This window comes from Bufo bufo, chromosome 6 (genome assembly GCF_905171765.1).
Source record: "Bufo bufo chromosome 6, aBufBuf1.1, whole genome shotgun sequence".
NCBI classification, from domain to species: Eukaryota; Metazoa; Chordata; class Amphibia; order Anura; family Bufonidae; genus Bufo; species Bufo bufo.
In genome coordinates this window covers 20,789,772-20,814,328 of record NC_053394.1, presented here as the reverse complement: position 1 = coordinate 20,814,328, position 24,557 = coordinate 20,789,772, and the positions used below count along the sequence as shown (strand labels likewise).

The 24,557-nt window shown below is 42.7% G+C and overlaps 2 protein-coding genes across 10 annotated transcripts in view; both read right to left on the bottom strand.

Annotated features, from left to right (window-relative positions):
- The window catches only part of LOC121006028 (M1-specific T cell receptor beta chain-like), a 961,123-nt gene that overhangs the window by 501,455 nt on the left and 435,111 nt on the right, over positions 1 to 24,557 (bottom strand). The window contains exon 3 of one of the 9 annotated variants that reach the window (XM_040438919.1): positions 475 to 488. The exons of the other annotated variants lie outside the window; for them this stretch is intronic. Coding sequence (XP_040294853.1) covers positions 475 to 488 — 14 coding nt within the window. The remainder of the gene's footprint in view (positions 1 to 474; positions 489 to 24,557) is intronic. 9 annotated transcript variants of the gene reach the window in all.
- LOC121006037 (trypsin-like) lies at positions 7,492 to 19,043 on the bottom strand. The gene is made up of 5 exons (XM_040438933.1): positions 19,004 to 19,043; positions 13,859 to 14,012; positions 13,007 to 13,260; positions 9,496 to 9,632; positions 7,492 to 7,641 (listed from the first exon to the last, which is right to left on the bottom strand). The coding sequence occupies exons 1-5, from the start codon at positions 19,041 to 19,043 to the stop codon at positions 7,492 to 7,494; spliced, it is 735 nt and encodes a 244-aa protein (XP_040294867.1).

Sequence of the window (24,557 nt, the reverse complement as noted above, 5' to 3'; positions counted from 1 at the left end):
ATATTTTATTTAATACAACCAAATACAAATGGAACAGATGCAGCCAGTTGTGCAAAACTGGAAAGAAAATTGCATATGTGAAAGTAGCCTAAAGCTTCCAACAAATTGATCTCAATGCCGACCAATCACCCAAGGACTTTCATGGGAAAAATAGCAGTATTAGGCTAAGCAGCAGCATAGAGTACTAGAGTTGAGTACAAAGCCCAGATAGAAGAAATCAGTTTGGTCTGTTCTCATCTGAAGTAACAGCTAAATAATAATAATACAAGAATAATATTAAACAACTTGACTAGAACTTGACGTGATCTGTAAAGTTCATATAGCATGAAACTTATTAGCGATACCATTTACATGATAGGGTACTATTTTTGGTTATGTTCCACTGAGCACTAGTGTCACGGCTGTATGTGAGCAACAATAGTAATACACAGTACAGAGCTACTGACTGGACCCAGAACTAGGGAGGATAACGGGTGACCCCTGTCCGACCCTCAACGCTCTCCCTATTCTGCTAAAGCACATGCCCGGATCCAAATGGCGGAAAGAGGCATGCCCACGTGCCTAAGACTAATGACCACTGTAACCCCTACAATAGTGGAAGGGGCACGGCCACCAGTGCCCTACTCAGTATATGGAGGGAACCGTGGCCACCTCAGATCCAGTCAGAAAATAAACAGGAACACAACAATGTCTGCACACTTAGCTGACGGTGTTGCAGCCGCAGAGAAGACGGATCCAAGGACAGGCTGGCAATATCCGGAGTGCTAGCTGCAGCAGAACACAGGTCCAGTGAACTGATAGCTACAAGTGAAGAAACTAAAGCAAGAGCTACAACTGAAGTGAGAACTATAATCCACATCCTATCATAGGAGGACGGGTGATATAAAGGGAGGGAAATCAGACACATGAAGAACAGCTGTGGTGAAAGAAACCAAAAGTAAACAGAGTAGTGAGAACTCCTCCCAGCTCTAGTAGTGACATCATCACAGGGGTGGAGAAACAGAGCTGTGAGAACGTCCCAAAGCTCTGGTAGTGACAGTACCCCCCCCTCTACGGGTGGACTCCGGACACCCAGGACCCACCTTCTCAGGATGAGCCCTATGAAATGCCCTGATGAGGCGAGTGGCTTTAATGTCCGACACCGGAACCCACATCCTCTCCTCAGGACCATAACCCTTCCAATGAACGAGGTACTGAAGAGAACCGCGGACAATGCGAGAGTCCACAATTCTGGAAACCTCAAACTCCAGATTGCCATCAACCAAAATCGGAGGAGGAGGCAAAGAGGAGGGTACCGTGGGCTGGACATATGGTTTCAAGAGAGATCTGTGAAATACATTATGTATCTTCCAAACCCGTGGAAGATCAAGACGGAAGGCAACAGGATTGATGACTGACAAGATTTTATAAGGCCCAATAAACTTGGGACCCAATTTCCAGGAGGGAACCTTCAACTTAATGTTTCTAGTAGACAACCACACCAGATCACCCACATTCAGGTCCGGACCAGGCACACGTCTCTTATCAGCCACACGCCTATACCTCTCACTCATCTTTTTAAGGTTACTCTGAATCTTTTGCCAAATGGTAGACAAAGACGAGGAAAATCTCTCCTCCTCAGGTAAACCAGAAAGAGCCCCTCCCGAGAAAGTCCCAAACTGCGGATGGAACCCATATGCACCAAAGAATGGTGACTTATCAGAAGATTCCTGACGACGGTTGTTCAGAGCAAACTCAGCAAGAGGGAGAAATGAACACCAATCCTCCTGGTTCTCTGCCACAAAACAGCGCAAATATGTCTCCAGATTCTGATTGAGGCGCTCAGTCTGACCATTCGACTGCGGATGAAAAGCAGAAGAGAAGGACAGCCGAACCCCCAGGCGAGAACAGAAAGCCTTCCAGAACCTGGACACAAACTGCGTGCTTCTATCGGAAACAATATCAGAGGGAATGCCGTGCAATTTAACAATATGGTCGACAAAAGCTTGCGCCAACGTTTTAGCATTGGGTAAACCAGGGAAAGGTACGAAATGAGCCATCTTGCTAAAACGGTCCACCACCACCAGGATCACCGACTTCCCCGAGGAACGAGGAAGATCCGTGATAAAGTCCATGGACAGGTGTGTCCAAGGACGGGAAGGAATGGGTAACGGGAGAAGGTAACCTGAAGGCCGTGAACGAGGGACCTTAGCGCGAGCGCACGTCTCACAAGCAGCCACAAAACCCTCCACCGACTTACGAAGAGCCGGCCACCAAAATCTCCGAGCAATGAGATCTACCGTGGCTCTACTCCCGGGGTGACCAGCAAGAACCGTATCATGATGCTCCTTAAAGAGTTTGTGACGTAGCTCAGGAGGCACGAACAACTTCCCAGAAGGACAACGGGCAGGTGTCTCAGTCTGGGCAGCCTGAACCTCGGCCTCCAAATCGGAATATAGAGCAGAAACAACTACCCCCTCCGCCAAAATGGGACCCGGGTCCTCGGAGTTTCCTCCTCCCGGAAAACAGCGAGAGAGAGCATCAGCCTTCACATTTTTTATCCCAGGTCGGAATGTAACAACAAAATTGAATCTGGAGAAGAACAGAGACCATCTGGCCTGTCTCGGATTCATACGCCTGGCCGACTCCAAGTATGCCAGATTCTTATGGTCGGTAAAAACGGTGATAGGGTGCCTGGCCCCCTCCAACCAATGGCGCCATTCCTCGAAAGCCAACTTGATGGCCAACAACTCCCTATCTCCCACATCATAGTTTCTCTCTGCCGGGGAGAGTTTTTTAGAGAAAAAGGCACAGGGTCGCCACTTGGCAGGGGAAGGGCCCTGGGACAAAACCGCACCCACACCCACCTCGGAAGCATCCACCTCAACAATAAAAGGTAAGGAAACATCGGGATGCACCAAGACGGGAGCAGACGCAAAATTCTCTTTAATCTTAGAAAAGGCTGTAAGCGCCTCCTCCGACCAAGAGGAAAAATCCGCCCCCTTTTTTGTCATGTCAGTTTGACAACAGAGGAATAATTCAAAATGAATTTTCTGTAATAGTTCGCAAAACCCAGAAAGCGCATCAATGCCTTCTGATTCTCAGGAAGCTCCCACTCAAGTACAGCACGGACCTTCTCCGGATCCATGCGAAAACCAGAAGCAGAGAGGAGAAAACCCAGAATTTGAATTTCCGATACCATAAAAAGACATTTCTCCAGCTTGGCGTACAATTTATTTTCCCGCAGAATCTGCAGAACCTGAAAAAGATGATCCTGATGGGTCTGAACATCAGGGGTAAAAATCTAAATATCATCAAGATACACCAATACAAATTTCCCCATTAAATGATAGAAAATACTATTAACAAAATGCTGAAAGACGGCCGGAGCATTCATCAGGCCGAAAGGCATAACGAGATTCTCGAAATGCCCGTCAGGGGTATTAAAGGCCGTTTTCCATTCATCCCCCTCTCTGACCCTGACCAGGTTGTACGCGCCTCTCAAATCCAATTTGGAAAACACCTTGGCCCCAACAATTTGATTGAAGAGGTCCGGGATCAGAGGAAGGGGATAGGGATCGCGAATCGTGATACGGTTCAGCTCCCTAAAATCTAGGCAAGGTCTCAGAGAGCCATCTTTCTTTTTAACAAAAAAAAAACCCGCGGCCACAGGTGACTTTGAGGGATGAATATGCCCCTTTTCGAGACTCTCGGAGATGTAAGTTCGCATAGCGATTCTTTCGGGTTGTGAGAGATTGTAGAGGCGTGCTTTTGGCAGCTTGGCGCCGGGAATGAGGTTAATGGGACAGTCAAACTCCCGGTGAGGAGGTAGCTCCTGAACACCGCTCTCGGAAAACACGTCCGAGAAATCAGAGAGAAATGATGGCACCGTTTTAGTAGACACCTCTGCAAAAGTCGCTGTGAGACAATTCTCTCTACAAAAATCACTCCACTCATTTATTTGCCTTCCTTGCCAATCAATAGTGGGGTTATGTCTAGTGAGCCAGGGTAACCCCAAAACTAGAGGCGAGGGCAATCCGTTAAGGACAAAACAAGATATATCCTCCACATGAGTGTCACCTACAGCTAGCCGGATATTGTGAACAATGCCCTTCAGAGATCTCTGTGAGAGTGGAGCAGAGTCAATAGCAAAAACAGGTATATCTTTATCTAATGTGCAAACCTGAAAATCATGCATGGCTACAAATTGAGTGTCAATAAGATTGACGGCCGCTCCACTATCGACAAAAATCTCACAAGAAATGACTTTGCTCTTTAGCGCCACCCTGGCAGACAGGAGAAAACGGGAACTGCAGGTCAGAGGAAAAGCATCAAACCCTACATCAACTTTGCCCAAAGTAGCAGATGAAGCAGAACCTGATGATTTACCTTTTGAGATTTTTCTCTTATTATCGCTCTTAGTACGGTTCAAGAATCTCCTAGACGGACAAACATTTGCCAAATGACCTATGCCCCCACAACAAAAACAGACCATACTCTGAGGACTAAATCCTCTTTTATCAGGGGCAAGTCGAGCTAGCTGCATGGGCTCCTCCTCAGAGGGGAGCGAGACAGGATGAGGCCCCTGCACACTGAATGAGTCCGCACCACTGCCCCTAGACTGACAATGGCTGGACAGAGAGGTCTCGTTTCTTTCTCTTAGACGCCTGTCAAGGCGTACCGCCAATGACATGGCAGACTCTAAGGACGTTGGTCTCTCATGGAAAGCAAACGCATCTTTTAATCTCTCCGAGAGACCATGACAGAACTGACTCCGGAGTGCAGCATCATTCCAACCCGAATCAGCTGCCCATCTCCGAAATTCAGAACAATAAAGCTCTGCAGACCATTTGTTCTGGCATAAATCACGTAGGTTAGATTCGGCCAGAGCAACACGATCCGGGTCATCATAAATCTGCCCCAGGACCACAAAAAATCCCTCCACGGATCGAAGGGAGGGATCCCCTGATGGCAGCGAAAAAGCCCAAGTCTGAGCATTACCCCATAGCAGGGAAATGACAATCCTCACCCTCTGCTCCTGATTACCAGAAGAGTGAGGACACAAGCAAAAATGGAGTTTGCATGCCTCTCTGAAACGAACAAAATTCTCACTGCCCCCGGAGAACGTCTCCGGAAGTGAGACCTTTGGCTCGCAACAGACTCCATGAGCCGGAGCAGGGCCCAATGCTTGAAGCTGAGTCATAGATTGACGGAGATCCGCTACCTCCAAAGAAAGACCCTGCATGCGGTCAACCAGGTCAGAAAGCGGATCCATGTCAAAAAAGGACGGTTTTGGTGGATTATAATGTCACGGCTGTATGTGAGCAACAATAGTAATACACAGTACAGAGCTACTGACTGGACCCAGAACTAGGGAGGATAACGGGTGACCCCTGTCTGACCCTCAACGCTCTCCCTATTCTGCTAAAGCACATGCCCGGATCCAAATGGCGGAAAGAGGCATGCCCACGTGCCTAAGACTAATGACCACTGTAACCCCTACAATAGTGGAAGGGGCACGGCCACCAGTGCCCTACTCAGTATATGGAGGGAACCGTGGCCACCTCAGATCCAGTCAGAAAATAAACAGGAACACAACAATGTCTGCACACTTAGCTGACGGTGTTGCAGCCGCAGAGAAGACGGATCCAAGGACAGGCTGGCAATATCCGGAGTGCTAGCTGCAGCAGAACACAGGTCCAGTGAACTGATAGCTACAAGTGAAGAAACTAAAGCAAGAGCTACAACTGAAGTGAGAACTATAATCCACATCCTATCATAGGAGGACGGGTGATATAAAGGGAGGGAAATCAGACACATGAAGAACAGCTGTGGTGAAAGAAACCAAAAGTAAACAGAGTAGTGAGAACTCCTCCCAGCTCTAGTAGTGACATCATCACAGGGGTGGAGAAACAGAGCTGTGAGAACGTCCCAAAGCTCTGGTAGTGACAACTAGTTTGGATAATATCATTCATCCAGTGTCTGGCAATTAGTTTCCTAGCCTGGAAAAGTGTCTCCTGTAGAAGATGAGCCTCTTGGGTTTAATAAATATGGCATTTAAATGGGGGACCAGAAGATCTGTAAAGTTCTTATAGAATTCCCCAGGAAGACCATCAGGGCCTGGAGATTTACCTTTTTTTATAGAAGCGATGGAATCCCTAATGTTTTGATCCATAATGGGAGTGTCTTTGTAATCACGTTGTTCCACAATGAGTAGTGGTCGTAGAATAATAGCCTAAAAAGCACATCAAAGGGGTTGGTCACGTATGAACTATAGAACTGTTGGTAGTTTTCTTGAAATGCAAGTATAATATCACCAGGAGAGGCCACTTTTGATGGTCCGCAGAGTATAGTTCTGTAATAACCGGTCGAGTAGTATATTCCTTAGGATAGATGAGCCAGAAGTTTCCTGCCACGGTCACCATGTTTAGAAACTGTCTGTTTTCAGAAAAACACGTTATGATTAGCAGTGGCAGTATGTGTCCTCTGTACTGCCGCCTGTTTCTGCAGCCAGTCCGATTGTAAAGACAGAGTAGGGGCTGGTTTAACCAGTTATTTAGTTTTACTAGCACTCTTGTCCTTGCTACGCAGTTAGTGTTGTATAATTACTACAACTAATTTCTATGATAATTTACAGCAGAATGATATTAATCTATTATTATTAATAAGAGGTATCAAAAGATCAGAAGGGTAGTTTGAAGCATATCTAGCATTCACCTTTTTTATGTGATGGGCTTTATTGGCCACCTCAGGCACTAGGGCCCAGGTGGACTGCTTCCTCTGCACCCACTGTAGTTAAATACTTACCAACATTGCAGTAAATACATTCAGGACATGTAAAGCCCACCCCCAGGAATACCCCTAAACTCTTCTGGACCATCCATTCCATTTTTGGCCTAAGACAGTCCGAATTTGTCGGGAAGGTCTCTGATAATTAGGAACAGTCCCTCCAAATTTGGGACTGTTAGCAGCTATGTAGTAGCGAATTTTTATAACTACTCATAAGGGTATATTCATATGGAATAGATTTGCTGCAAACATCCTCATTTGTCCAATTCATCCGAAAGGGCTTTGCAAGAATCATTGCGCCTGCTGCAGAAACAACCACATACAAATGCATAAAACTGCTTTTTAGATGGAGTTGCATTTCTGCAACTAATTTGATCGATGTGAATAAGTCTTTCAATTTGATTTCCCACTATTGGAAGGACGTTGGAAAAACAAGGAGTGATGGTCCAACTATACCTGAAGGCAGCTTTGTTTCAGTAGGTGGATGGGAAAAAGATGTCCTTTCATTCTTGGATAGTAAGAGGTGAGAGTGTCACCGATCTTTACATTAGACCATATTGGTACCATATGCCATAAGATTGTAAAAAGGGAATATCCCTTTTGTATCCAATCTGAAGAAGCAGTTAGTTTTCAGACATCGGCCTCTTTAATGAACAGTTTATTGGCTAATAATTGATAAATATGACAGAAAATGATGCATGACAGCAGAAAGGTTGGAAGTTCTTAGTTGGCAGCAATGGTGTCTCCGATCCAGGAGTTGTAGTTGCAGACCTTGGTGTACACTCCAGGATAATTCTTAAGTGCGCAGCCATATCCCCAGGAAACAATACCCTGCAGTTGTCCGCTACAAGCCACGGGTCCACCAGAGTCACCCTGTGAAATTTAAAAAAAGGAAATGATTAAAACTCAGTAATGTAACTAAGCAGTGAATAGAAAAGTTAAATCAATGTAAGCAGGAACCCCTAATAGCTTGAGATATTTGTGGTGTTAATGGCCAGACATTGTTTTGGTCTTTTGGTTAGGCTCAGACGTAGGGGGTACAGAGATAGTAGTTGCACCTTGAGCCTGGGACCATATTGCATTGTATTTAGCTAATATAAGCCATCTCTGTAGAAGTTGGTTGTGCCATTAGGTACAGTATATCTTCTATCTTGATACAGATTGAGTAACTGGCTCATGGACCTTATACTCAGAAGTTTCTTCTGTGCAATATTCCCTCTAAAACGTTTCTTTTGTGAAAATAGCAGAGAGACGTGAAATTCCCCTAAGTTGCATGGAGCCAAAGTACATCACCCATTGTGCAGTGCAACATGGCTGCTGTAGTTGCTGTGGTACTGTGCCTGTGGGTTGGTATGGCTTTGATAGGCCGAAAGAAGGGGTACTCTTGGGCTGCTAGGTCTTGCCGCCTGCAGGTGGTTGCCATGTGGTATTGTGTCAGATCTCTGTGTGGAGGCACCCTATATCACACTTTATAGGTAGCAGCTAAACCAAGCCTCTAGTGCCAGAAGGCGCTCAAAGGACCTTCCACTGTGCAAGAAGACATCAGTGTTATAAATGACACATACTGTAATAAGTGGATATACAAAGAGGCATCTCCCAAGGAAGAGATCCATCTCACTAGCCCCACCTATTGGAAGTGGCTCCTTATGAGTATATAAGTAGGAAACCCTGTTACAGAGTTTGGCTTCATGTTCAATATATGGAGTGCCTACAGCTCAGGGACTCCAAGGGCTACCATATGGGCTCCATGAACATGATGCTTCCCTGTGCTTGATGCCTTATTTTTCTTAAACTATTTTTCTTAAATTACCGTAAGCATGGAAAAATTATAAATTCTTTTGGTGTTCTCCTTAAACAGTGATAGCATTTTATCTCCAACTTGCTGCCAAACATGTGATCTACCAGCTTTGTAATTCATATTTGAGCTCCCATTATGCTTTATTCATAGACATAGCTCATAGGCTCCCATGCAAAATCTGTAACAGGGCCCCCATCTAGCATGTGCCATTTATGATACTGGTATCTTCTTGTATAGCAGAGGGGCCCTCGGGTTCCCCCAGGCACTGCTATAATTATGCCTGTAGCATTACATTTTGATAGGTCAAATGAATGTAAACTTGGATGTCACTAGAGAAGAACATATCGAGTAAGGCTACTTTCACACTCTCGTTTTGGCTTTCCGTTTGTGAGATCCATTCAGGGCTCTCACAAGCGGTCTGAAACGAATACATTTTGCCCTTAATGCATTCTCAATGGATAAGGATCCGCTCAGACTGCATCAGTTTGGCTTCGTTCCGCCTCCATTCCGCTTTGGAGGCGGACATCAAAACGCTGCTTGGTGTCAGTCTGACGAAACTGAGCCAAACGGATCTGTTTTCACTGACACAATATGGCACAATAGAAAACGGATCCGTCCCCCATTGACTTTCAATGGTGTTCCAGATGGATCTGTTTTGGCGTGTGTTAAAGGTAATACAAACGGATCCGTTCTGAACGGATGGAGACGGTTGTATTATCTGAATGGATGCGTTTGTGCAGATCCATGATGGATCCGCACCGAACGCGATTGTGAAAGTAGCCTAAACCAAAGAGATTGTAAAGTTATTGATTGGATATTTAACTCTAGAAGGTTGTTAAACTGTTATCCAAATGTGGAGCATCACGGTTGTTGGATTTTTTTTTTTTTACAGTTAGTCTTCTGGATGTTGAAGCAGATAGATAATTTACCTGACAGGAATCTTTTCCTCCTTGCAGGAAGCCAACACAGATCATGTTAGCAGTGATCTGTCCAGGATAAGACCCACTGCATTCTGCATCAGTTAAGATTGGAGCCTTCAGACATTGAAGGAGATCAGGGTAATTGGCTGAAGAATAGAAGAAATGTGTCTAAGATGATCAATTGTACTATTATTGTTGATGTTATATTATAAATCTCGGAATTGGAAGAAAGCCCCCCCCAAAAAATTTTTTTTTTAAAGTAGCATATTGGCATATTGGTCCACAAGTTATGCCATAATATGCCTGAGGTGCAAGTCCCACTTCCAAAACCCTCATCTATCAGTTCACTGACCCCTATTCATCATTTTTCATAGACTTTACTGGAGAGGTGGCTTCTTGCATGGCTCTTTCTGTAATTCCCATAGACAATGATGTAGAGGGTTTTATGAGAGCTTGGCATCAAATCCATTAAACTAAGTGAAACATATGGCTGGTGACTGGTGAATGTTGTCAGGGTCTCAGGCATCAGACATGAAATGAGAATGTGCCTTTTTTCTTTAAACTTTCCTGTCATTTTTTCTACCTACCAGACTATGCAGCAAAAGGTCAATATGGTAAACAGGCACAGGTCAGGTTAGGTAGCAAAGGTTCAGAATGGGTAAACTAGCAGAGGTAAGTACACAAGTAGACAAAGAGAACAGCACACCTTACCCAGGGTCTAGGAAGCTAGATTAACCTATTGCACAGGCAACAGGTGGAAGAAACAGTGCAGCATAAATATCAGAACTGATTAGCACATTAGTCAAGAAGCTTCACATAGAGAAAAATGAGGGTTAACCCTACCTAGCAGTGCTACTGAATGAGGTGGGATTCAATGAATACTATCCCCAATAGACAAACTGGACGCCGACTCCTGGGTTCACTGCCAGAATACTGGAACACAGGATGAGTGGAGCTGTGCCCGTGCCTGCCTGGGAGAGAAAGGTCAGTGGTATATTGTTGACCCATTTCTTGCTTGTTAAACTATCAGCCTGTACCTGCTATCTACCTTTCTAATGTAGAAACCAAACTGTAACAGTAAATACAGTATTAGTAGAAAGCTAACAAGGTCAAAAAGATGGGCAGTGCAAATACAAAGCTCTATTCAGTCCCTCTTATCATCCCAATTATAAAGAGGGTTATCTTGGCAGTCTCCTGGTTTTTAGCCTTTAACCCTAAAACAGGGATCTGGCCTTCACTGCATGGGACCCACCAGACCGCTACCTCTTGAGAAAGTACCTGTGTAGTTGGCGGCTGATCCACAAGAGAAGTCAGGCAATACACATAGTTCAATAACAGGCAAAGGTTGTGGTAGGCACCGTAAAATGAATCTGGGAAACAAGTCCAAGATCAGCTCTGGCGGCAATGGGGCAATTGTCACGATCAGTTCTGCCACTTATACAAATAAGAGGTTGTTATCAGAATGGGTCTGGATTATATATCTGTTATCCAGCCATCTCCTTGGTTATAACATGCTGTCAACTTGCCTATATATGCCTGCTTACCATCATGTTTTGAGACATTAACACTGGTATTCCCTTGTCTACACATGGGGGCATTGACCACCTGATTATCAACAGGGGGTCATTTCTATATATCCCCTTTTGTCTATATGGGATTCTACCAATATCTGTTGTTACTGAATTGGCTTGTGGTTCTATCTTATGGACATTGTTTTCGCTATTTGCACCACAGAATATACCAATAAGGGGTTGTTATTTAAATAGACTTGGATTGTATATCAGTTATCCAGCCATCTTTGTACCTCTTTGGTTGTAACATGTTGTTTATTTGCCTTTATATGCCTGCTTATCATCATTCCATGTCCTGATACATCAATATCGGCATTATCTTACATGCACATTGGGGTATTGACCACCTGACTGTTAACCGGGAGTCTTATCTATGTATCCCCTGAAGTGCATATGGGATTCTATCACTTAGTTTATCCAGATTTAGGAACCAAATAGACAATACTTTAGTTCTCAATTGTTGTCTTTGATTGGCTGCATCTTAGTCCATTCATATTTCTCTTATGTTTGTTCTGACAACACTCTCATAGTAATCCCCTGATGAGCCTATCATCAATTAGGCGAAACGCGTTGGGATTGTTCTCAGACCTCATGTGTGCTCACATGTTTGGTACTGTGTCTTTGTCTATATCACTTGGGATACATGCACTATTTTGTTGTTTTTTTGTACGTTATTGTCTAGGAATAGGTTGCCTGCCATTGATCTATTGGCAGTACCCCTCCCCCTGTTTAGGGTCTCCTAGGGTTTATAGGAGGCACAAGACACAGGATCACCCCTATCGGGGCGTCTATTCCGTTTGTAGGTAGGGCCATCTAGTATAGGGTGAAACTAGGGTCAGCTTCCCTTATTTCCATCATTGGTCTACCCGACCCACCCTATACTTCATTGCCCTTATGGGGTAGCTATTTTCATTTTATTATCATTATTTATTTATTTTCATTTTTTTGTGTATATATGGGGACAAGTTCTTATTGTAATATACTAATAAAAGCTATGTTTTAGATGGTGGATTTCAGTGACCCCTTGCATTACTATACCACTGTTAATATCTTACTTCAGACGGGTACACGTCTGCTCTGTGAATTTTTTGTAAAAACAGCAGCAAGGAAGGGGGAAACCTTCAGTGAGGAAAAAACAACCCTAGGAGGCTGAGGGGTCAACACACAAGGGTATATAGATTGCAGAGAGAAGCCACACACAAGAAAGCCAGTAAGACAATAGAAGCCATCAGACAAAAAAATCAGTCGGAAGGAGGCGGCTGAGGGTTCCACATGCATTCTTGGGTAGTTATTTGCTTATCTTTTCCACACATAGGTCTGTTTATGCCTTACTTTTGGATTTTTATGTCTGATGGCTTCTATTGTCTTACCGGCTTGCTTGTGTGTGGCTTCTCTCTGCAATCTATATACCCTTGTGTGTTGACCCCTCAGCCTGCTCTAGGGTTGTTTTTTCCTCACTGAAGGTTTTTCCCCTTCCTTGCTGCTGTTTTTACAAAGTATATTTTTATACATGTTAAATTAATGTATGTTAAATAAAGACTCTTTCATGTTTATATATATACATGTGTTTGGTGCTAATTTTTGGTGTGTTTAGTACATTGAATTGATTGGGCTGCTCTCAGCACTATATATTCATTATAACCCGGTGATCAAATCTAGTGGGTAAGTAGCACAGTGGTTGCTGCTTGCAAGTTATTCCATTGTGTGATTGTGTCCTTATTGTTCCTGTACTATTAAGACCTAAACTTTACAGGGTTCGGAGGACAGATCCCGATTGATCATATATTCATGGCCTATCTCAAAGATAGGTCATAAATATTTTTTCCTATTAAAACCCCTTAAAGTCACTGGAATGGTCGTAACATTCCACAGTGTGTGGAATGAAGGACCTGCAAGTTGTCCGAACCTTTGGTAGGGCAGTTAATTCCCATATCCAAATGTTTACTTACTTCCGCTGCTGAGTGTATTTCCCCAGCCAGAAATCACACAGTTGGTCCCAGATTTGGCACAACCAGATGGAAGGTCAATGGGTTTCACGCTGGTGTTCAATGAGGCGGGAGATGACAACTTGATCAGCATGATGTCATTGTCCAGGGTTCTGGAGTTGTATCTGCTATGTCTAATAACCTTGGCTGAGCTGATGAACTGCTCGGTGCCTTCACTCACAGCAATGTTGTGTTCTCCCAATCTGACTTGAATGTTTCTAAAAAAAAAGTTCAGACATTTCACATATATGTAACCAACTGTTAAAATAGCTTGTATATATGTTCTAATTGTGCCAATGGGAGTCTCCTAATAATTGGCAAAGTCACTTGCTAATATTTCAGTGGGCATCGTTCTACAAGACTGACTTTCTTGAGACCGTCCAGGGGCAATAAGACCAATGATCCACTATCTAGCTACATAGGACAAGTGCATCTCTCCATTGATTGTGTTAGATATACAACAGAACATGATGAGCCCCACTTTACCTGAGGACCTTTGTCGTATCATACCTGCTCCCTGTGGGAGATATTAGTGTGCTCTACTAGAGGTAAGAAAACCGAGAGAACATCATCCAACTACTCAGAAAAGGTGCATGGTTTCTTTAAATACTTTGTAAATTCTGCTAGGCCTCAGGGGCCTTGTTGTGGCAAGGAATACTTATCATGTTAGTGCTTTGGCCCACCAAAGAATCCTCCTATCTATTAGTGGACTGATCTGGCTCTGTACATAACAGGTCTTCATAATACAAACTCAGTCCTATTACATCTGTGTGCCATATAGAATGAATGGGTCAGACTAATGAACGAGTCACTTACGTCTTGAAACAATGAGCAGCAGACACCACCCATAGGTTGTTAATCAAGGACCCTCCACAAAAATGGTATCCGGCATTTAGGGAAGCCTGGTAAGGGGCAGAGCCCTTGGTGCAGGTGCTTCCCCCAACAATCTTGTCATCATCTTCAAAGGCAGCTACAATATAAAGGCGAATAAACTTATAACTAATAAGAATACTAATATTGGACCGATTTCGTTATATACCTTGAATTAATAAGAAATGTAATAATCAAATTTAATTGCATAATGGATTTCTGCTGGGACTTTTAAATTTTTAACAATTATATTTTATCTATTATTTTAATGCAATGATTAGGCCCTGGGAGAAAATATGCTTTCAAACCACATGCTCCTGACCGTATTATAGCTTTGTGTAATATTAAAGGATGTATCAGCAGATTTATACCTATGATACTGGCTGACCTGTTACATGTGCACTTGGCAGCTGAAGGCATCTGTGTTGGTCCCATGTTCATATGTGTCCGCATTGCTGGGAAAAATAATGTTTTGATATATGCAAATGAGCCTCTAGGAGCAACATGGGCATTGCCCTTACAGAACCAGGCATGGTGACGTTTTCACTGCCTGGTCCTGTCAATCAAAGTATAAAGGATGTGTCAATTGTAGAGAGAGAAGAGCCTCTAGGTGTAACAGCGATGCCCCCGTTGCTCCTAGAGGCTCGACTGAAACTTAATTTTTCTCAACAATGAGGACACATATGAACATGGGACCAACACAGATGTCTTCAACTGCCAAGCGCACATGTAAACGGTCAGCCAGTGTCATAGGTACAAATCTGCTGACAGATGCACTTTAAGCTGTAATGAGGCTTCCATACAGGTATGTCAGGCCTTTTATTATACTTCTGCATTTCACAAAGTTTTATACAGTGGCATATTTGGGGAGTACTCGTTCACATTGAAGAGACACTTTGGTGTATGGAGACCTGCTATTGGCACCCCCACCCCACCCCCCTTTGCCGGATGTTTTGATCCGCTCAACAGGGAGATGCAGGGGTGAGGTTGAATAACCCCTTTAAAGCATATTCACAATCATTGTTAAAAGAGGACAGGTGATGTAAATTTCAAAGCCTTATAAATACCCAGACTTTTCTAGCCAAAATCCCAAAAGACAGCAGCCATAGTTTCTTATATGCAGCTGCCTACCACTCTGAAAATGAAAATAAAAAATTGAGGCCCACAAATCAAGAGACGGCTAAAAAATCAGGAGATGGCTAAAAGAAGATAGCAAAGTCTTTTTGTGTTGCCAGTTCCTCAGTTTGAAGTGTAATTAATGAAAGAGCAGTAAACAGGAACACTGGAGGTTAAGAGAAGGTCTGGAAGACCAAGAAAAATTTCAGAGACAGCCTCTCGTAGAATTGCTAGAAAGGCAAATAATAGTCCTGCTTGACTGCAAAATACCTTCGGGAAGATTTAACAGACTCTAATACATTGTTCTACTGGTCATCAACACCGGCCTTCAAATATAGCAATCAAATGAAAACCTCTCCTGTATCCTCACCACAAAACTTAGCATCAGAAGTTTGCAAAAGAACATCTAAACAAGCCTGAGGTGTTTGGGAAACAAATCTTGTGGATCGATGAGATTAAAATAGAAATCTTTGGCCACATTGATCAAAGGTATGTTTGGAGAAAAAAGGGCAAAGAAGTTCTTGAAAACAACACCTCTCCAACCATTAAAAGGATTGTCTGGTTTCAGAGCTGAATTTGGACATAACCCCTTCTTCCCTCATTCAGCATGAATGAGTGGAGCATCCGAACATTTTATTCTCCGATGCTCCCCCTTGCCCTGATATGAATCTGGCAGGGCAAGGTCTTTTTCTTTAGATCCGGTGATGTGTTGGGTCTCACTATGGATATGCTAGGCGGAAACTTCATCACCGGCACTAATGGGCAGTCTTTACTAGCTAGGACAACGTTAGAGACTGCACGGGCATCACTGCTAGGCGGAAGCCTCCGCCTAGCAGTGAGAATGTAAACAAAACAGTCCTTGCCCTGTGTGATTCAGTGCAGGGCAAGGGGGAGCATCGGAGCATGAAATTCATGTTCTGAAACTGGACAACCTCTGTCTTTAAGCATGTGAGTGGATAAATCATGTTTTGTGGTTGTGTTGCAGCCAATGCCATGGGGAACATTTCGCGGGCAGAGGGAAGAATGGATTCAATGAAATTCCAGCAAATATAACACCAAATGTAAAAAAAGATGAAGTTGAAAAGAGGATGGCTTCTACAAATGTATAATGATCCTAAACACACCGCAAAATCCTCAGTAGACAACCTCAAAAGGTACAAGCTGAAGGTTTTACCATGGCCCTAACAGTCCCCTGATCTGAACATCATTGAAAATTAGTGGATAGACCTCAAAAGACCAGAGCATGCAAGACAGCCCAGAAATCTCACAGAACTGGAAGACTGGAAAATCCCTCAAACAAGAATTGAAAAACTCTTAGCTGACACTACAAAAAGCTGTGATACTTGCCAAAGGGGGTGCTACTAGGTACTAACCATGCAGGGGGCCCAAAGTTTTTCTTCAGGCTTTTTCCTTTTGTGTTACTTTGGAAATGTTAAAGATGAAAATAAAAAAAAATAGCTTTTGCTTAAAATACAAAGGGAAAGTGTCATCTTTAACCCCTTGGTGACCTTGGCTGTACATGTAAAATCACATAAGCAATAAAAAAAAATAATCATGGGCATTACCGCATGCAAAAACACCCATACTAATAACATTACAATATTTATCCCATACAGCAAATGGCGCCATTTTTTGTCACTTTACCTCCCCCAATTTTTTTTATTAAAATTGATCAAAAAATGAGTCCTCATACAGCTCAATAAGTTATTGGATGGCAATGGAAAGAAAATTTTATATATTTTTTTTCAGTATTAAAATGCAATGACATTATACAAGTGTTGTCTCATTGTAATCGTACTTTTGGAGAATGAAAATAACAAGTCAATTTTACCGTGTAGGGAACAGCGTAAAAAGAATTAAAAAAAAACTGTGGCAGAATTGCTTTTATTTCCGAATTCCACCTATGTTGGAATTATTTTTTTCAGCTTCCCACTACATCAATAGGACATGTTCTGTTTTTTGCAGAACTGACATACAGATGTGGAAAACATATGGACGTCATCAGTGTGCTTTCCACATCCGTATGTCAGTTTAAAAAAAATTAGATTGCACATGAACAGTATCCTTAGTTTGTCAATCCACGATTTGAAAACTTCAAAATAGATGTGGTCGGGTGCACAAGGCCTTAGTTACACACTTCAGCAGACAGTATCAAACATGAGAAACTTTGATACAGGTTCATTAGATTATCTCACATGATAGACTTTGATACAGAGGCACAGCGAAAAGTATTCTACATAATAGACTTAGATACACACCATACCAGACAGCATCATACAAGATAGCATTAGATGCACAGCTCAGCAGGCAGTATCACACCCAACAGGCTCTGCTACAGGCTCAGCAGACTATCGCACAGGATAGAATAAGATACAGATGAGTTTTAATGTGCTTGATAACTGCACTCTAGAGATGATGAAGGAAGAGCCTGTGGAATGTTGATGTGATGCAGCAAGAAACAAACAAGAAACTAGCAGGATTCTTGTATAGGTATAGTAATATGGCCACAGAAGGTGTAGTAGGCATGGTGACTGAACAGTAGGGCAGTTGTGGCCAGCCTGTGACTCATAACATTGCAGCTAGGTTTGTTTAGAAATAAAATTAAGTGGTGAAGCAAACAGGAAGTACTTAGTCCTGCTAAGATACTCCGAAGCCCAGATGGACTGAAGGAAAGAACAGACATGAAAAACTCATACATTATCTTTTTACGTTAGGAGCACATAAAAAGAATTTTGATATTGGGACCGAACAACCTCTTCAACACTTAGGTTCATGCATAGCTGTACTCTGGCATTTCTTTGGCACATAGCGTGTTTCCTGAGCTCATGGACTTTGGGCAGCCAAATTGGAGCAGTGGCCAGAACTGGCCTAGTATGCTCTTGCTGTACTATCTTGTCAATCCTCCAGTGTCAAATCAAAAAGGGTTTTTAGCTTGGCAGTTGCCCTAGTCACACCCAAATGGACAAATTTGTCCCCAGCCAGTGTAAAAAACAGCAATTTTGTTAAAATGAAATAGGCATGTTCCATATCATTTCGCTGCTGCCGTCATGCTACTGCCACTGTCTGCCTGCCTACTATCATCAGAATTTATACAGGCTTGTTCAGAACAAGCTACTGTTTCTTCTAACAATTAACACTTTTGCATGTATAAATATGGACAAATTTATGCATAATTCTGCATGATTTTTAGAAGGTTGTGCAGAAATAGCCACTAGACATTAGCATGTTTGTGTATAAACAGGGGCAGGGATATGCTCCCGTTGAGGCCTAATTTTTGGATGCTTACTCAAAACAAGTCAATGTTTTTATCCCATAAAGCCATGTGTGTTTAAACTAGGGTAAACAGAAATCTTTTTTTGGCTGGACATGTCCTCTTTTGGGGACCTAAAAAATGTCTGGCGGGGATTTCTGCATAGCTAGAAATTTTAAAAAAGGTATTTGCATTCATCTGTTTTTAAAAGAGTTTTCCAAGACTTTAGAACTGATGAACTATCCTCAGGCTGAGTGTAGGCCACAGCCGCTGCCTTCTCAAACAGCTGATCTGCGGTGGTCCTGGGTCTCAGACCCTCACCGAACAAATACTGATGACTTATCCTGAGGATAGCTCATCAGTTTTAAAGTCTCAGAAAACCCTCTAATGTCCGTTAAAAACAAACAGACTGGCAGAAAATGGCTATGAAAAACTGATAGTGTGACACTGTGTCTGTTTTTCATGGCCAATTTTTCACTGTCATGTGAATGTAGTTTTAGGGACAGGAGACCAGGCCCCAGGGAGCAGTCAATACGCACTTTAAGCCCCGCTTCTGAAGGTGGATCAATTTGATGCAAGTCAATTAAAAAAAAAAATAAGACAAGACTAATCTCAATAAATTTGCTCTCTCTCACTCTTCTCACTCTCTCTCTCTCTCTCTCTCTCTCTCTCTCTCTATATATATATATATATATATCTATATTTAGATCTTGGACAGAACTCACAGACTACTCCAAGCAGTATTAAGGCCACAAGTATCTTCATGGTGGAGGTGCTGAATTTCTCTGTAAAGGAAAAACTCATTGATATTTATACCTTACGTTACATTATGTATAACTGCTAATTTGGCTGATTATCAGTGACCTTGTCAACTGTGCTGAGAACTTCTGCACCACCTCCAGATTGTTTATAGAATCTCAATGTTGTTGCATAGCATGTATTTCATTGCAAAATGTAATTATTGTAACAAATAAAAAAAAATTGTGTATTTTTTGAATAATCAAATTAATTAATTATATATAGTTTTTAACATGCATACCGTATGTGTAAAACTGCAAAGACCACAATAATGCCCTGGAACAACAGTACTGAAGTGTAGGAGATAATCATCAGCTTTGATTCCTCTTGATTGCTCATTTGAATTGATTCCTCATCCGACAATCTGAGGACATATCAGAGGAAAAAAAAACACAAAAATTATAGTACTGGTTTCTGGGTTATTATTATATTTTTTAAAATAACTTTGTACAATAAAAACACCAAAAGCAAATCTAAGACCATACACATTTTTATTTTTTCCACCAACGAAGCTGTTTAGGCTTGTTTTTTTGTAGGATGGCTAGTTTTTATTGGTACAATTGACAGTACATATACAGTCCTGATCAAAAGTTTAAGACCACTTGAAAAATGGCAAAAAATCATATTTAGCATGGCTGGATCTTAACAAGGTTCCAAGTAGAGCTTCAACATGCAACAAGAAGAAATGGGAGTGAGACAAACCATTTTTTGAGCTTTCAATTTAATGAAAACAACGAATAAACTGAAACAGACTGTTTTACAGCTGATCAAAAGTTTAGGACCACACCTCCAAAAAAAACCTAAAGCCCCCCAAAACAGAAATCCAACTTCCAAACATGAACTCAGTAATGAGTAGCTCCGCCATTATTTTTGTTCACTTCAAAAATTTGTTTCGGCATGCTTGATGCAAGCGTTTCCATGAGGTGAGTGGGAACATTTCTCCAAGTGGTGAAGACAGCCGCACGAAGGCCATCTACTGTCTGGAACTGTTGTCCATTTTTGCAAACTTCCCATGCCATCCATCCCGAAAGGTTCGCAATTGGATTTAGATCAGGGGAACGCAGGATGGGCCAAAAGAGTGATGTTATTCTCCTGGAAGAAGTCCCTTGTCCTGCGGGCATTGTGTACTGTAGCGTTGTCCTGTTGAAAAACCCAGTCGTTACCACACAGACGAGGGCCCTCAGTCATGAGGAATGCTCTCTGCAACATCTGGACATAGCCAGCGGCCGTTTGACGCCCCTGAACTTCCTGAAGCTCCATTGTTCCACTGAAGGAAAAAGCACCCCAGACCATTATGGCGCCCCCTCCACTGTGGCGCGTAGAAAATATCTCAGGTGGGATCTGCTTGTCATGCCAGTAACGTTGGAAACCATCAGGACCATCAAGGTAAAAAAAAATCTCATCAGAGAATAAAACTTTCTTCCACCTTTGAATGTCCCATGTTTGGTGCTCTCTTGCAAAGTCCAAACGAGCAGTTCTATGGCGTTCAAGGAGACAAGGTCTTTGAAGACGTTTTTTGTTTTTGAAGTCCTTCAGTCTCAGATGCCGTCTGATGGTTATGGGGCTGCATTCAGAACCAGTAAGGGCCTTAATTTGGGTCGAGGATCATCCAGTGTCTTGACGGACAGCCAATTGGATCCTCCGGCTCAGTGCTGGTGAAATTTTTTTTCGGTCTTCCACTTGACTTTTTTGTTCCATAACCCTCAGGATCATTTAAGAAATTCCAAATAACTGTCTTACTGCGTCCCACCTCAGCAGCGATGGTGCGCTGTGAGAGACCCTGCTTATGCAGTTCAACAACCCGACCACGTTCAAAAAGGGAGAGTTTTTTGCCTTTGCCATCACAACGTGTGACTACCTGACAGAAAATGACAATGAATCCACATCTTTGCACAGATTTGGCCTTTTAAAGACATGTGGTCCTAAACTTTTGATCAGCTGAAAAACAGCCTGTTTCAGTTTAATCGTTATTTTCAATTAATTTAATGCTCAAAAAATGTTTTGTCTCACTCCCATTTCTTCTTGTTGCATGTTGAAGCTCTACTTGGAACCTTGTTAAGATCCAACAATGTAAAATATGATTTTTTGCCATTTTTAAAGTGGTCTTAAACTTTTGATCAGGACTGTAGTATGGCTTTTTTTTAAAGGGTTTCTATCACTTGGTATGACATAATTAGCTGTCAGACACTAGCGATCTGCTAGTGTCTGCTCTGGCCAACCATCCTACTATAATCACTTGTGGGGCAGCGGTTTTGCTAAAAAACTAACTTTTATAAATATGCTAATGAGCCTCTAGGTGCTATGTGGGCGTCATTAGCACCTAGAGGCTCCGTCTACCTTCATACACAGCCGCCGCCCAGCGCGTCCCTCCAGCCCGCCCATGTCCTCCTCCGTGTGACGCAGCGGACGAGTTCTCGCGCATGCGCCGTGCGCGGCTGTATTCGGCGCATTTGAGATCTCAGCTCGGAGCGGTCAGACATTCAATGCGCATGCGCCGAATACAGCCGCGCATGCGCATTGAATGTCTGACCGCTCCGAGCTGAGATCTCAAATGCGCCGAATACAGCCGCGCACGGCGCATGCGCGAGAACTCGTCCGCTGCGTCACACGGAGGAGGACATGGGCGGGCTGGAGGGACGCGCTGGGCGGCGGCTGTGTATGAAGGTAGACGGAGCCTCTAGGTGCTAATGACGCCCACATAGCACCTAGAGGCTCATTAGCATATTTATAAAAGTTAGTTTTTTAGCAAAACCGCTGCCCCACAAGTGATTATAGTAGGATGGTTGGCCAGAGCAGACACTAGCAGATCGCTAGTGTCTGACAGCTAATTATGTCATACCAAGTGATAGAAACCCTTTAATCAATTTCAGTAGACAGGATGACCAGAAATCTATTTTCTTTTTATGTCAATACCAAAGGTATATTGTTTTTCTCAAGTTTCAACAATAATACTATTCCAAAATAAAAGATATGTTGATTTTATGTCATATTCTGAAAGCCATAAAATTAATATTTTTCCATTAACAGAGCTGTGAGAAGGCTTGTTTTTTATGGGCTGCGTATGAGTTGTTATTGGCACCATTCCGGGCTACAATGCAGTATGAAATTCTGTGTTGTGATCAGCTCCCCTTATGACAAAACAGTCCACCGTGGCCAGCGATTGGTTGCAGGTGGCGTCAAACCAGATGTTTACAGCATGGAAATGCAGTGGAGCAGCCCATATGGGAAAATGAGGAACAGGGAGCCAGCACCAGGAAGCAGATAAGTAGGTTTCCTTTACAGGTCTAGCCAAGGAAGTGGGAGATTGTCACCCCCCCCCCCCCTTCAAATTTGCACAATCCCTTTAAGGGCAAACATATACAAATGGCTACTTTATTTATCTTAAAAAAGATACAAAAATAAATACAGGAAAAAGCAGTTCAACCACTATGAATGTTTAGCAGGGAGGAAAGGGACATACAAGCCCCATGTCTACTGCCACCTGTGTAAGAACTACCCTCACCCACATAAAACTAAATATAGAGGTAAGGGATCTCCAGATAAAACATTACAATAGGACCCCCTTCTGGCGATAGTAATACCACCCAATTAGAGCAAACTTCTTAAATTTTGTTTTGTGCCCAAATTAATTCTACACGAATCAATTAAGCTCCAATTTGCCTGAAAATTGGTATATGACACTCTGAGATCTCTTAGGACTTAGGATTTTTTTTTTTTACTTCTATCATTTTTTTTTTTAACTTTTGTTCATATATAGCTATGGGTTAACCCATGTTTAATGGTGTTAACAAACAGTGTGCTTATCAACACACTGTACAGTCACATGTGTTATGCTTTTTAATATTAGAAATCTTCCAAAAATGTCCACAATTGGGGGCAGATGGTGTTTAAACACACACACACATACACATTGTTTAAAAAACAAAAACAAAACTGTGGCTTGTTAGGAACAAGCATCCAAAAATTATGCCTCAATAGGGGCAGATCCCTACACACATATTAATATCAGAAGGAACAGTAGCTTATCATAAACAAGACTTGAAACTCGGTTTTTCTTGGAACCCGCAGCACTACAATGTGGATGTAGAAAAGGTAAAGTGTGTAGAAGCAATAATGGCATGAAGCAGCAGTAGCAACGTAGCATTGAACAGACATGGCAGTAAATGAAATGTGTGTGCGGCTGCGCAGGGGTAATAATAGTAGTAGTAGCAGTGGTGGCTGGATAGGCATAATGGAGAGAGGAGCAACTGTGGTGGTGACAGCAGACAAACGGTATGGAACATGATGGTAGGCAGGCAGACAATGGAAGTGGCATGATGGGGCACTGACAGCAAGAGCAGATGGATTTAGTGGCCTCAGCCTTAGGTGTATGAAAATCCTCATGGATCCATGCCTCATTCATTTTGACAGAGTTGATGTTTTGTAAGCTGGCAATGGAAAACTTTTGTTTTGGTGTGATGGGGTTACCTGCCACTGAGATGACACTGGAGGCTGGACCATCGAGTCCAGGACACCATTCCAACCCAGCTACCCAGAAGTAGGGATGGACGAACATCGGCCAGAACGGTTTGCGAACGCGCGTTCGCGATCAAATGTTCGCGAACCACGCGTTCGTGGTGGGCCCCATTGACTTTAATGGCAGGCGAACCTGAAAAACCTTCAGGTCATATTTGCAGCTACCAAAAACTTACTATAAGTGCACAAATAGTACCACAAAATGGACAGTGACATACCAGAGGGGGATCATTGGCAAAAATTCCCACAAAAAAGATGTATTTTAATCAGGGGCCATTTTTATGCGTCTTAAAGGGAAACGCTCAAAAATATGCCCTGCTGGAGCCAAGAAAATTTTTATTTTTGGTCACGGGAGTACAGGCCCTAAAAATTAGGCATTCATCCGACAGAAAAGAACTTGTGATTGTGTGGCTGGAGGTACATTAGGTGGTCGCTAAATAAAAATTTTACTGTAGGCCACTGCAGTACAGGCCCCAGAAATTAGCCGTTCACCTGACAGAAAAGAACTTGTGATTATGTGGCTGAAGGTACAGTCGTGGCCAAAAGTTTTGAGAATGACACAAATATTAGTTTTCACAAAGTTTGCTGCTAAACTGCTTTTAGATCTTTGTTTCAGTTGTTTCTGTGATGTAGTGAAATATAATTACACGCACTTCATACGTTTCTAAGGCTTTTATCGACAATTACATGACATTTATGCAAAGAGTCAGTATTTACAGTGTTGGCCCTTCTTTTTCAGGACCTCTGCAATTCGACTGGGCATGCTCTCAATCAACTTCTGGGCCAATTCCTGACTGATAGCAACCCATTCTTTCATAATCACTTCTTGGAGTTTGTCAGAATTAATGGGTTTTTGTTTGTCCACCCGCCTCTTGAGGATTGACCACAAGTTCTCAATGGGATTAAGATCTGGGGAGTTTCCAGTCCATGGACCCAAAATGTCAACGTTTTGGTCCCCGAGCCACT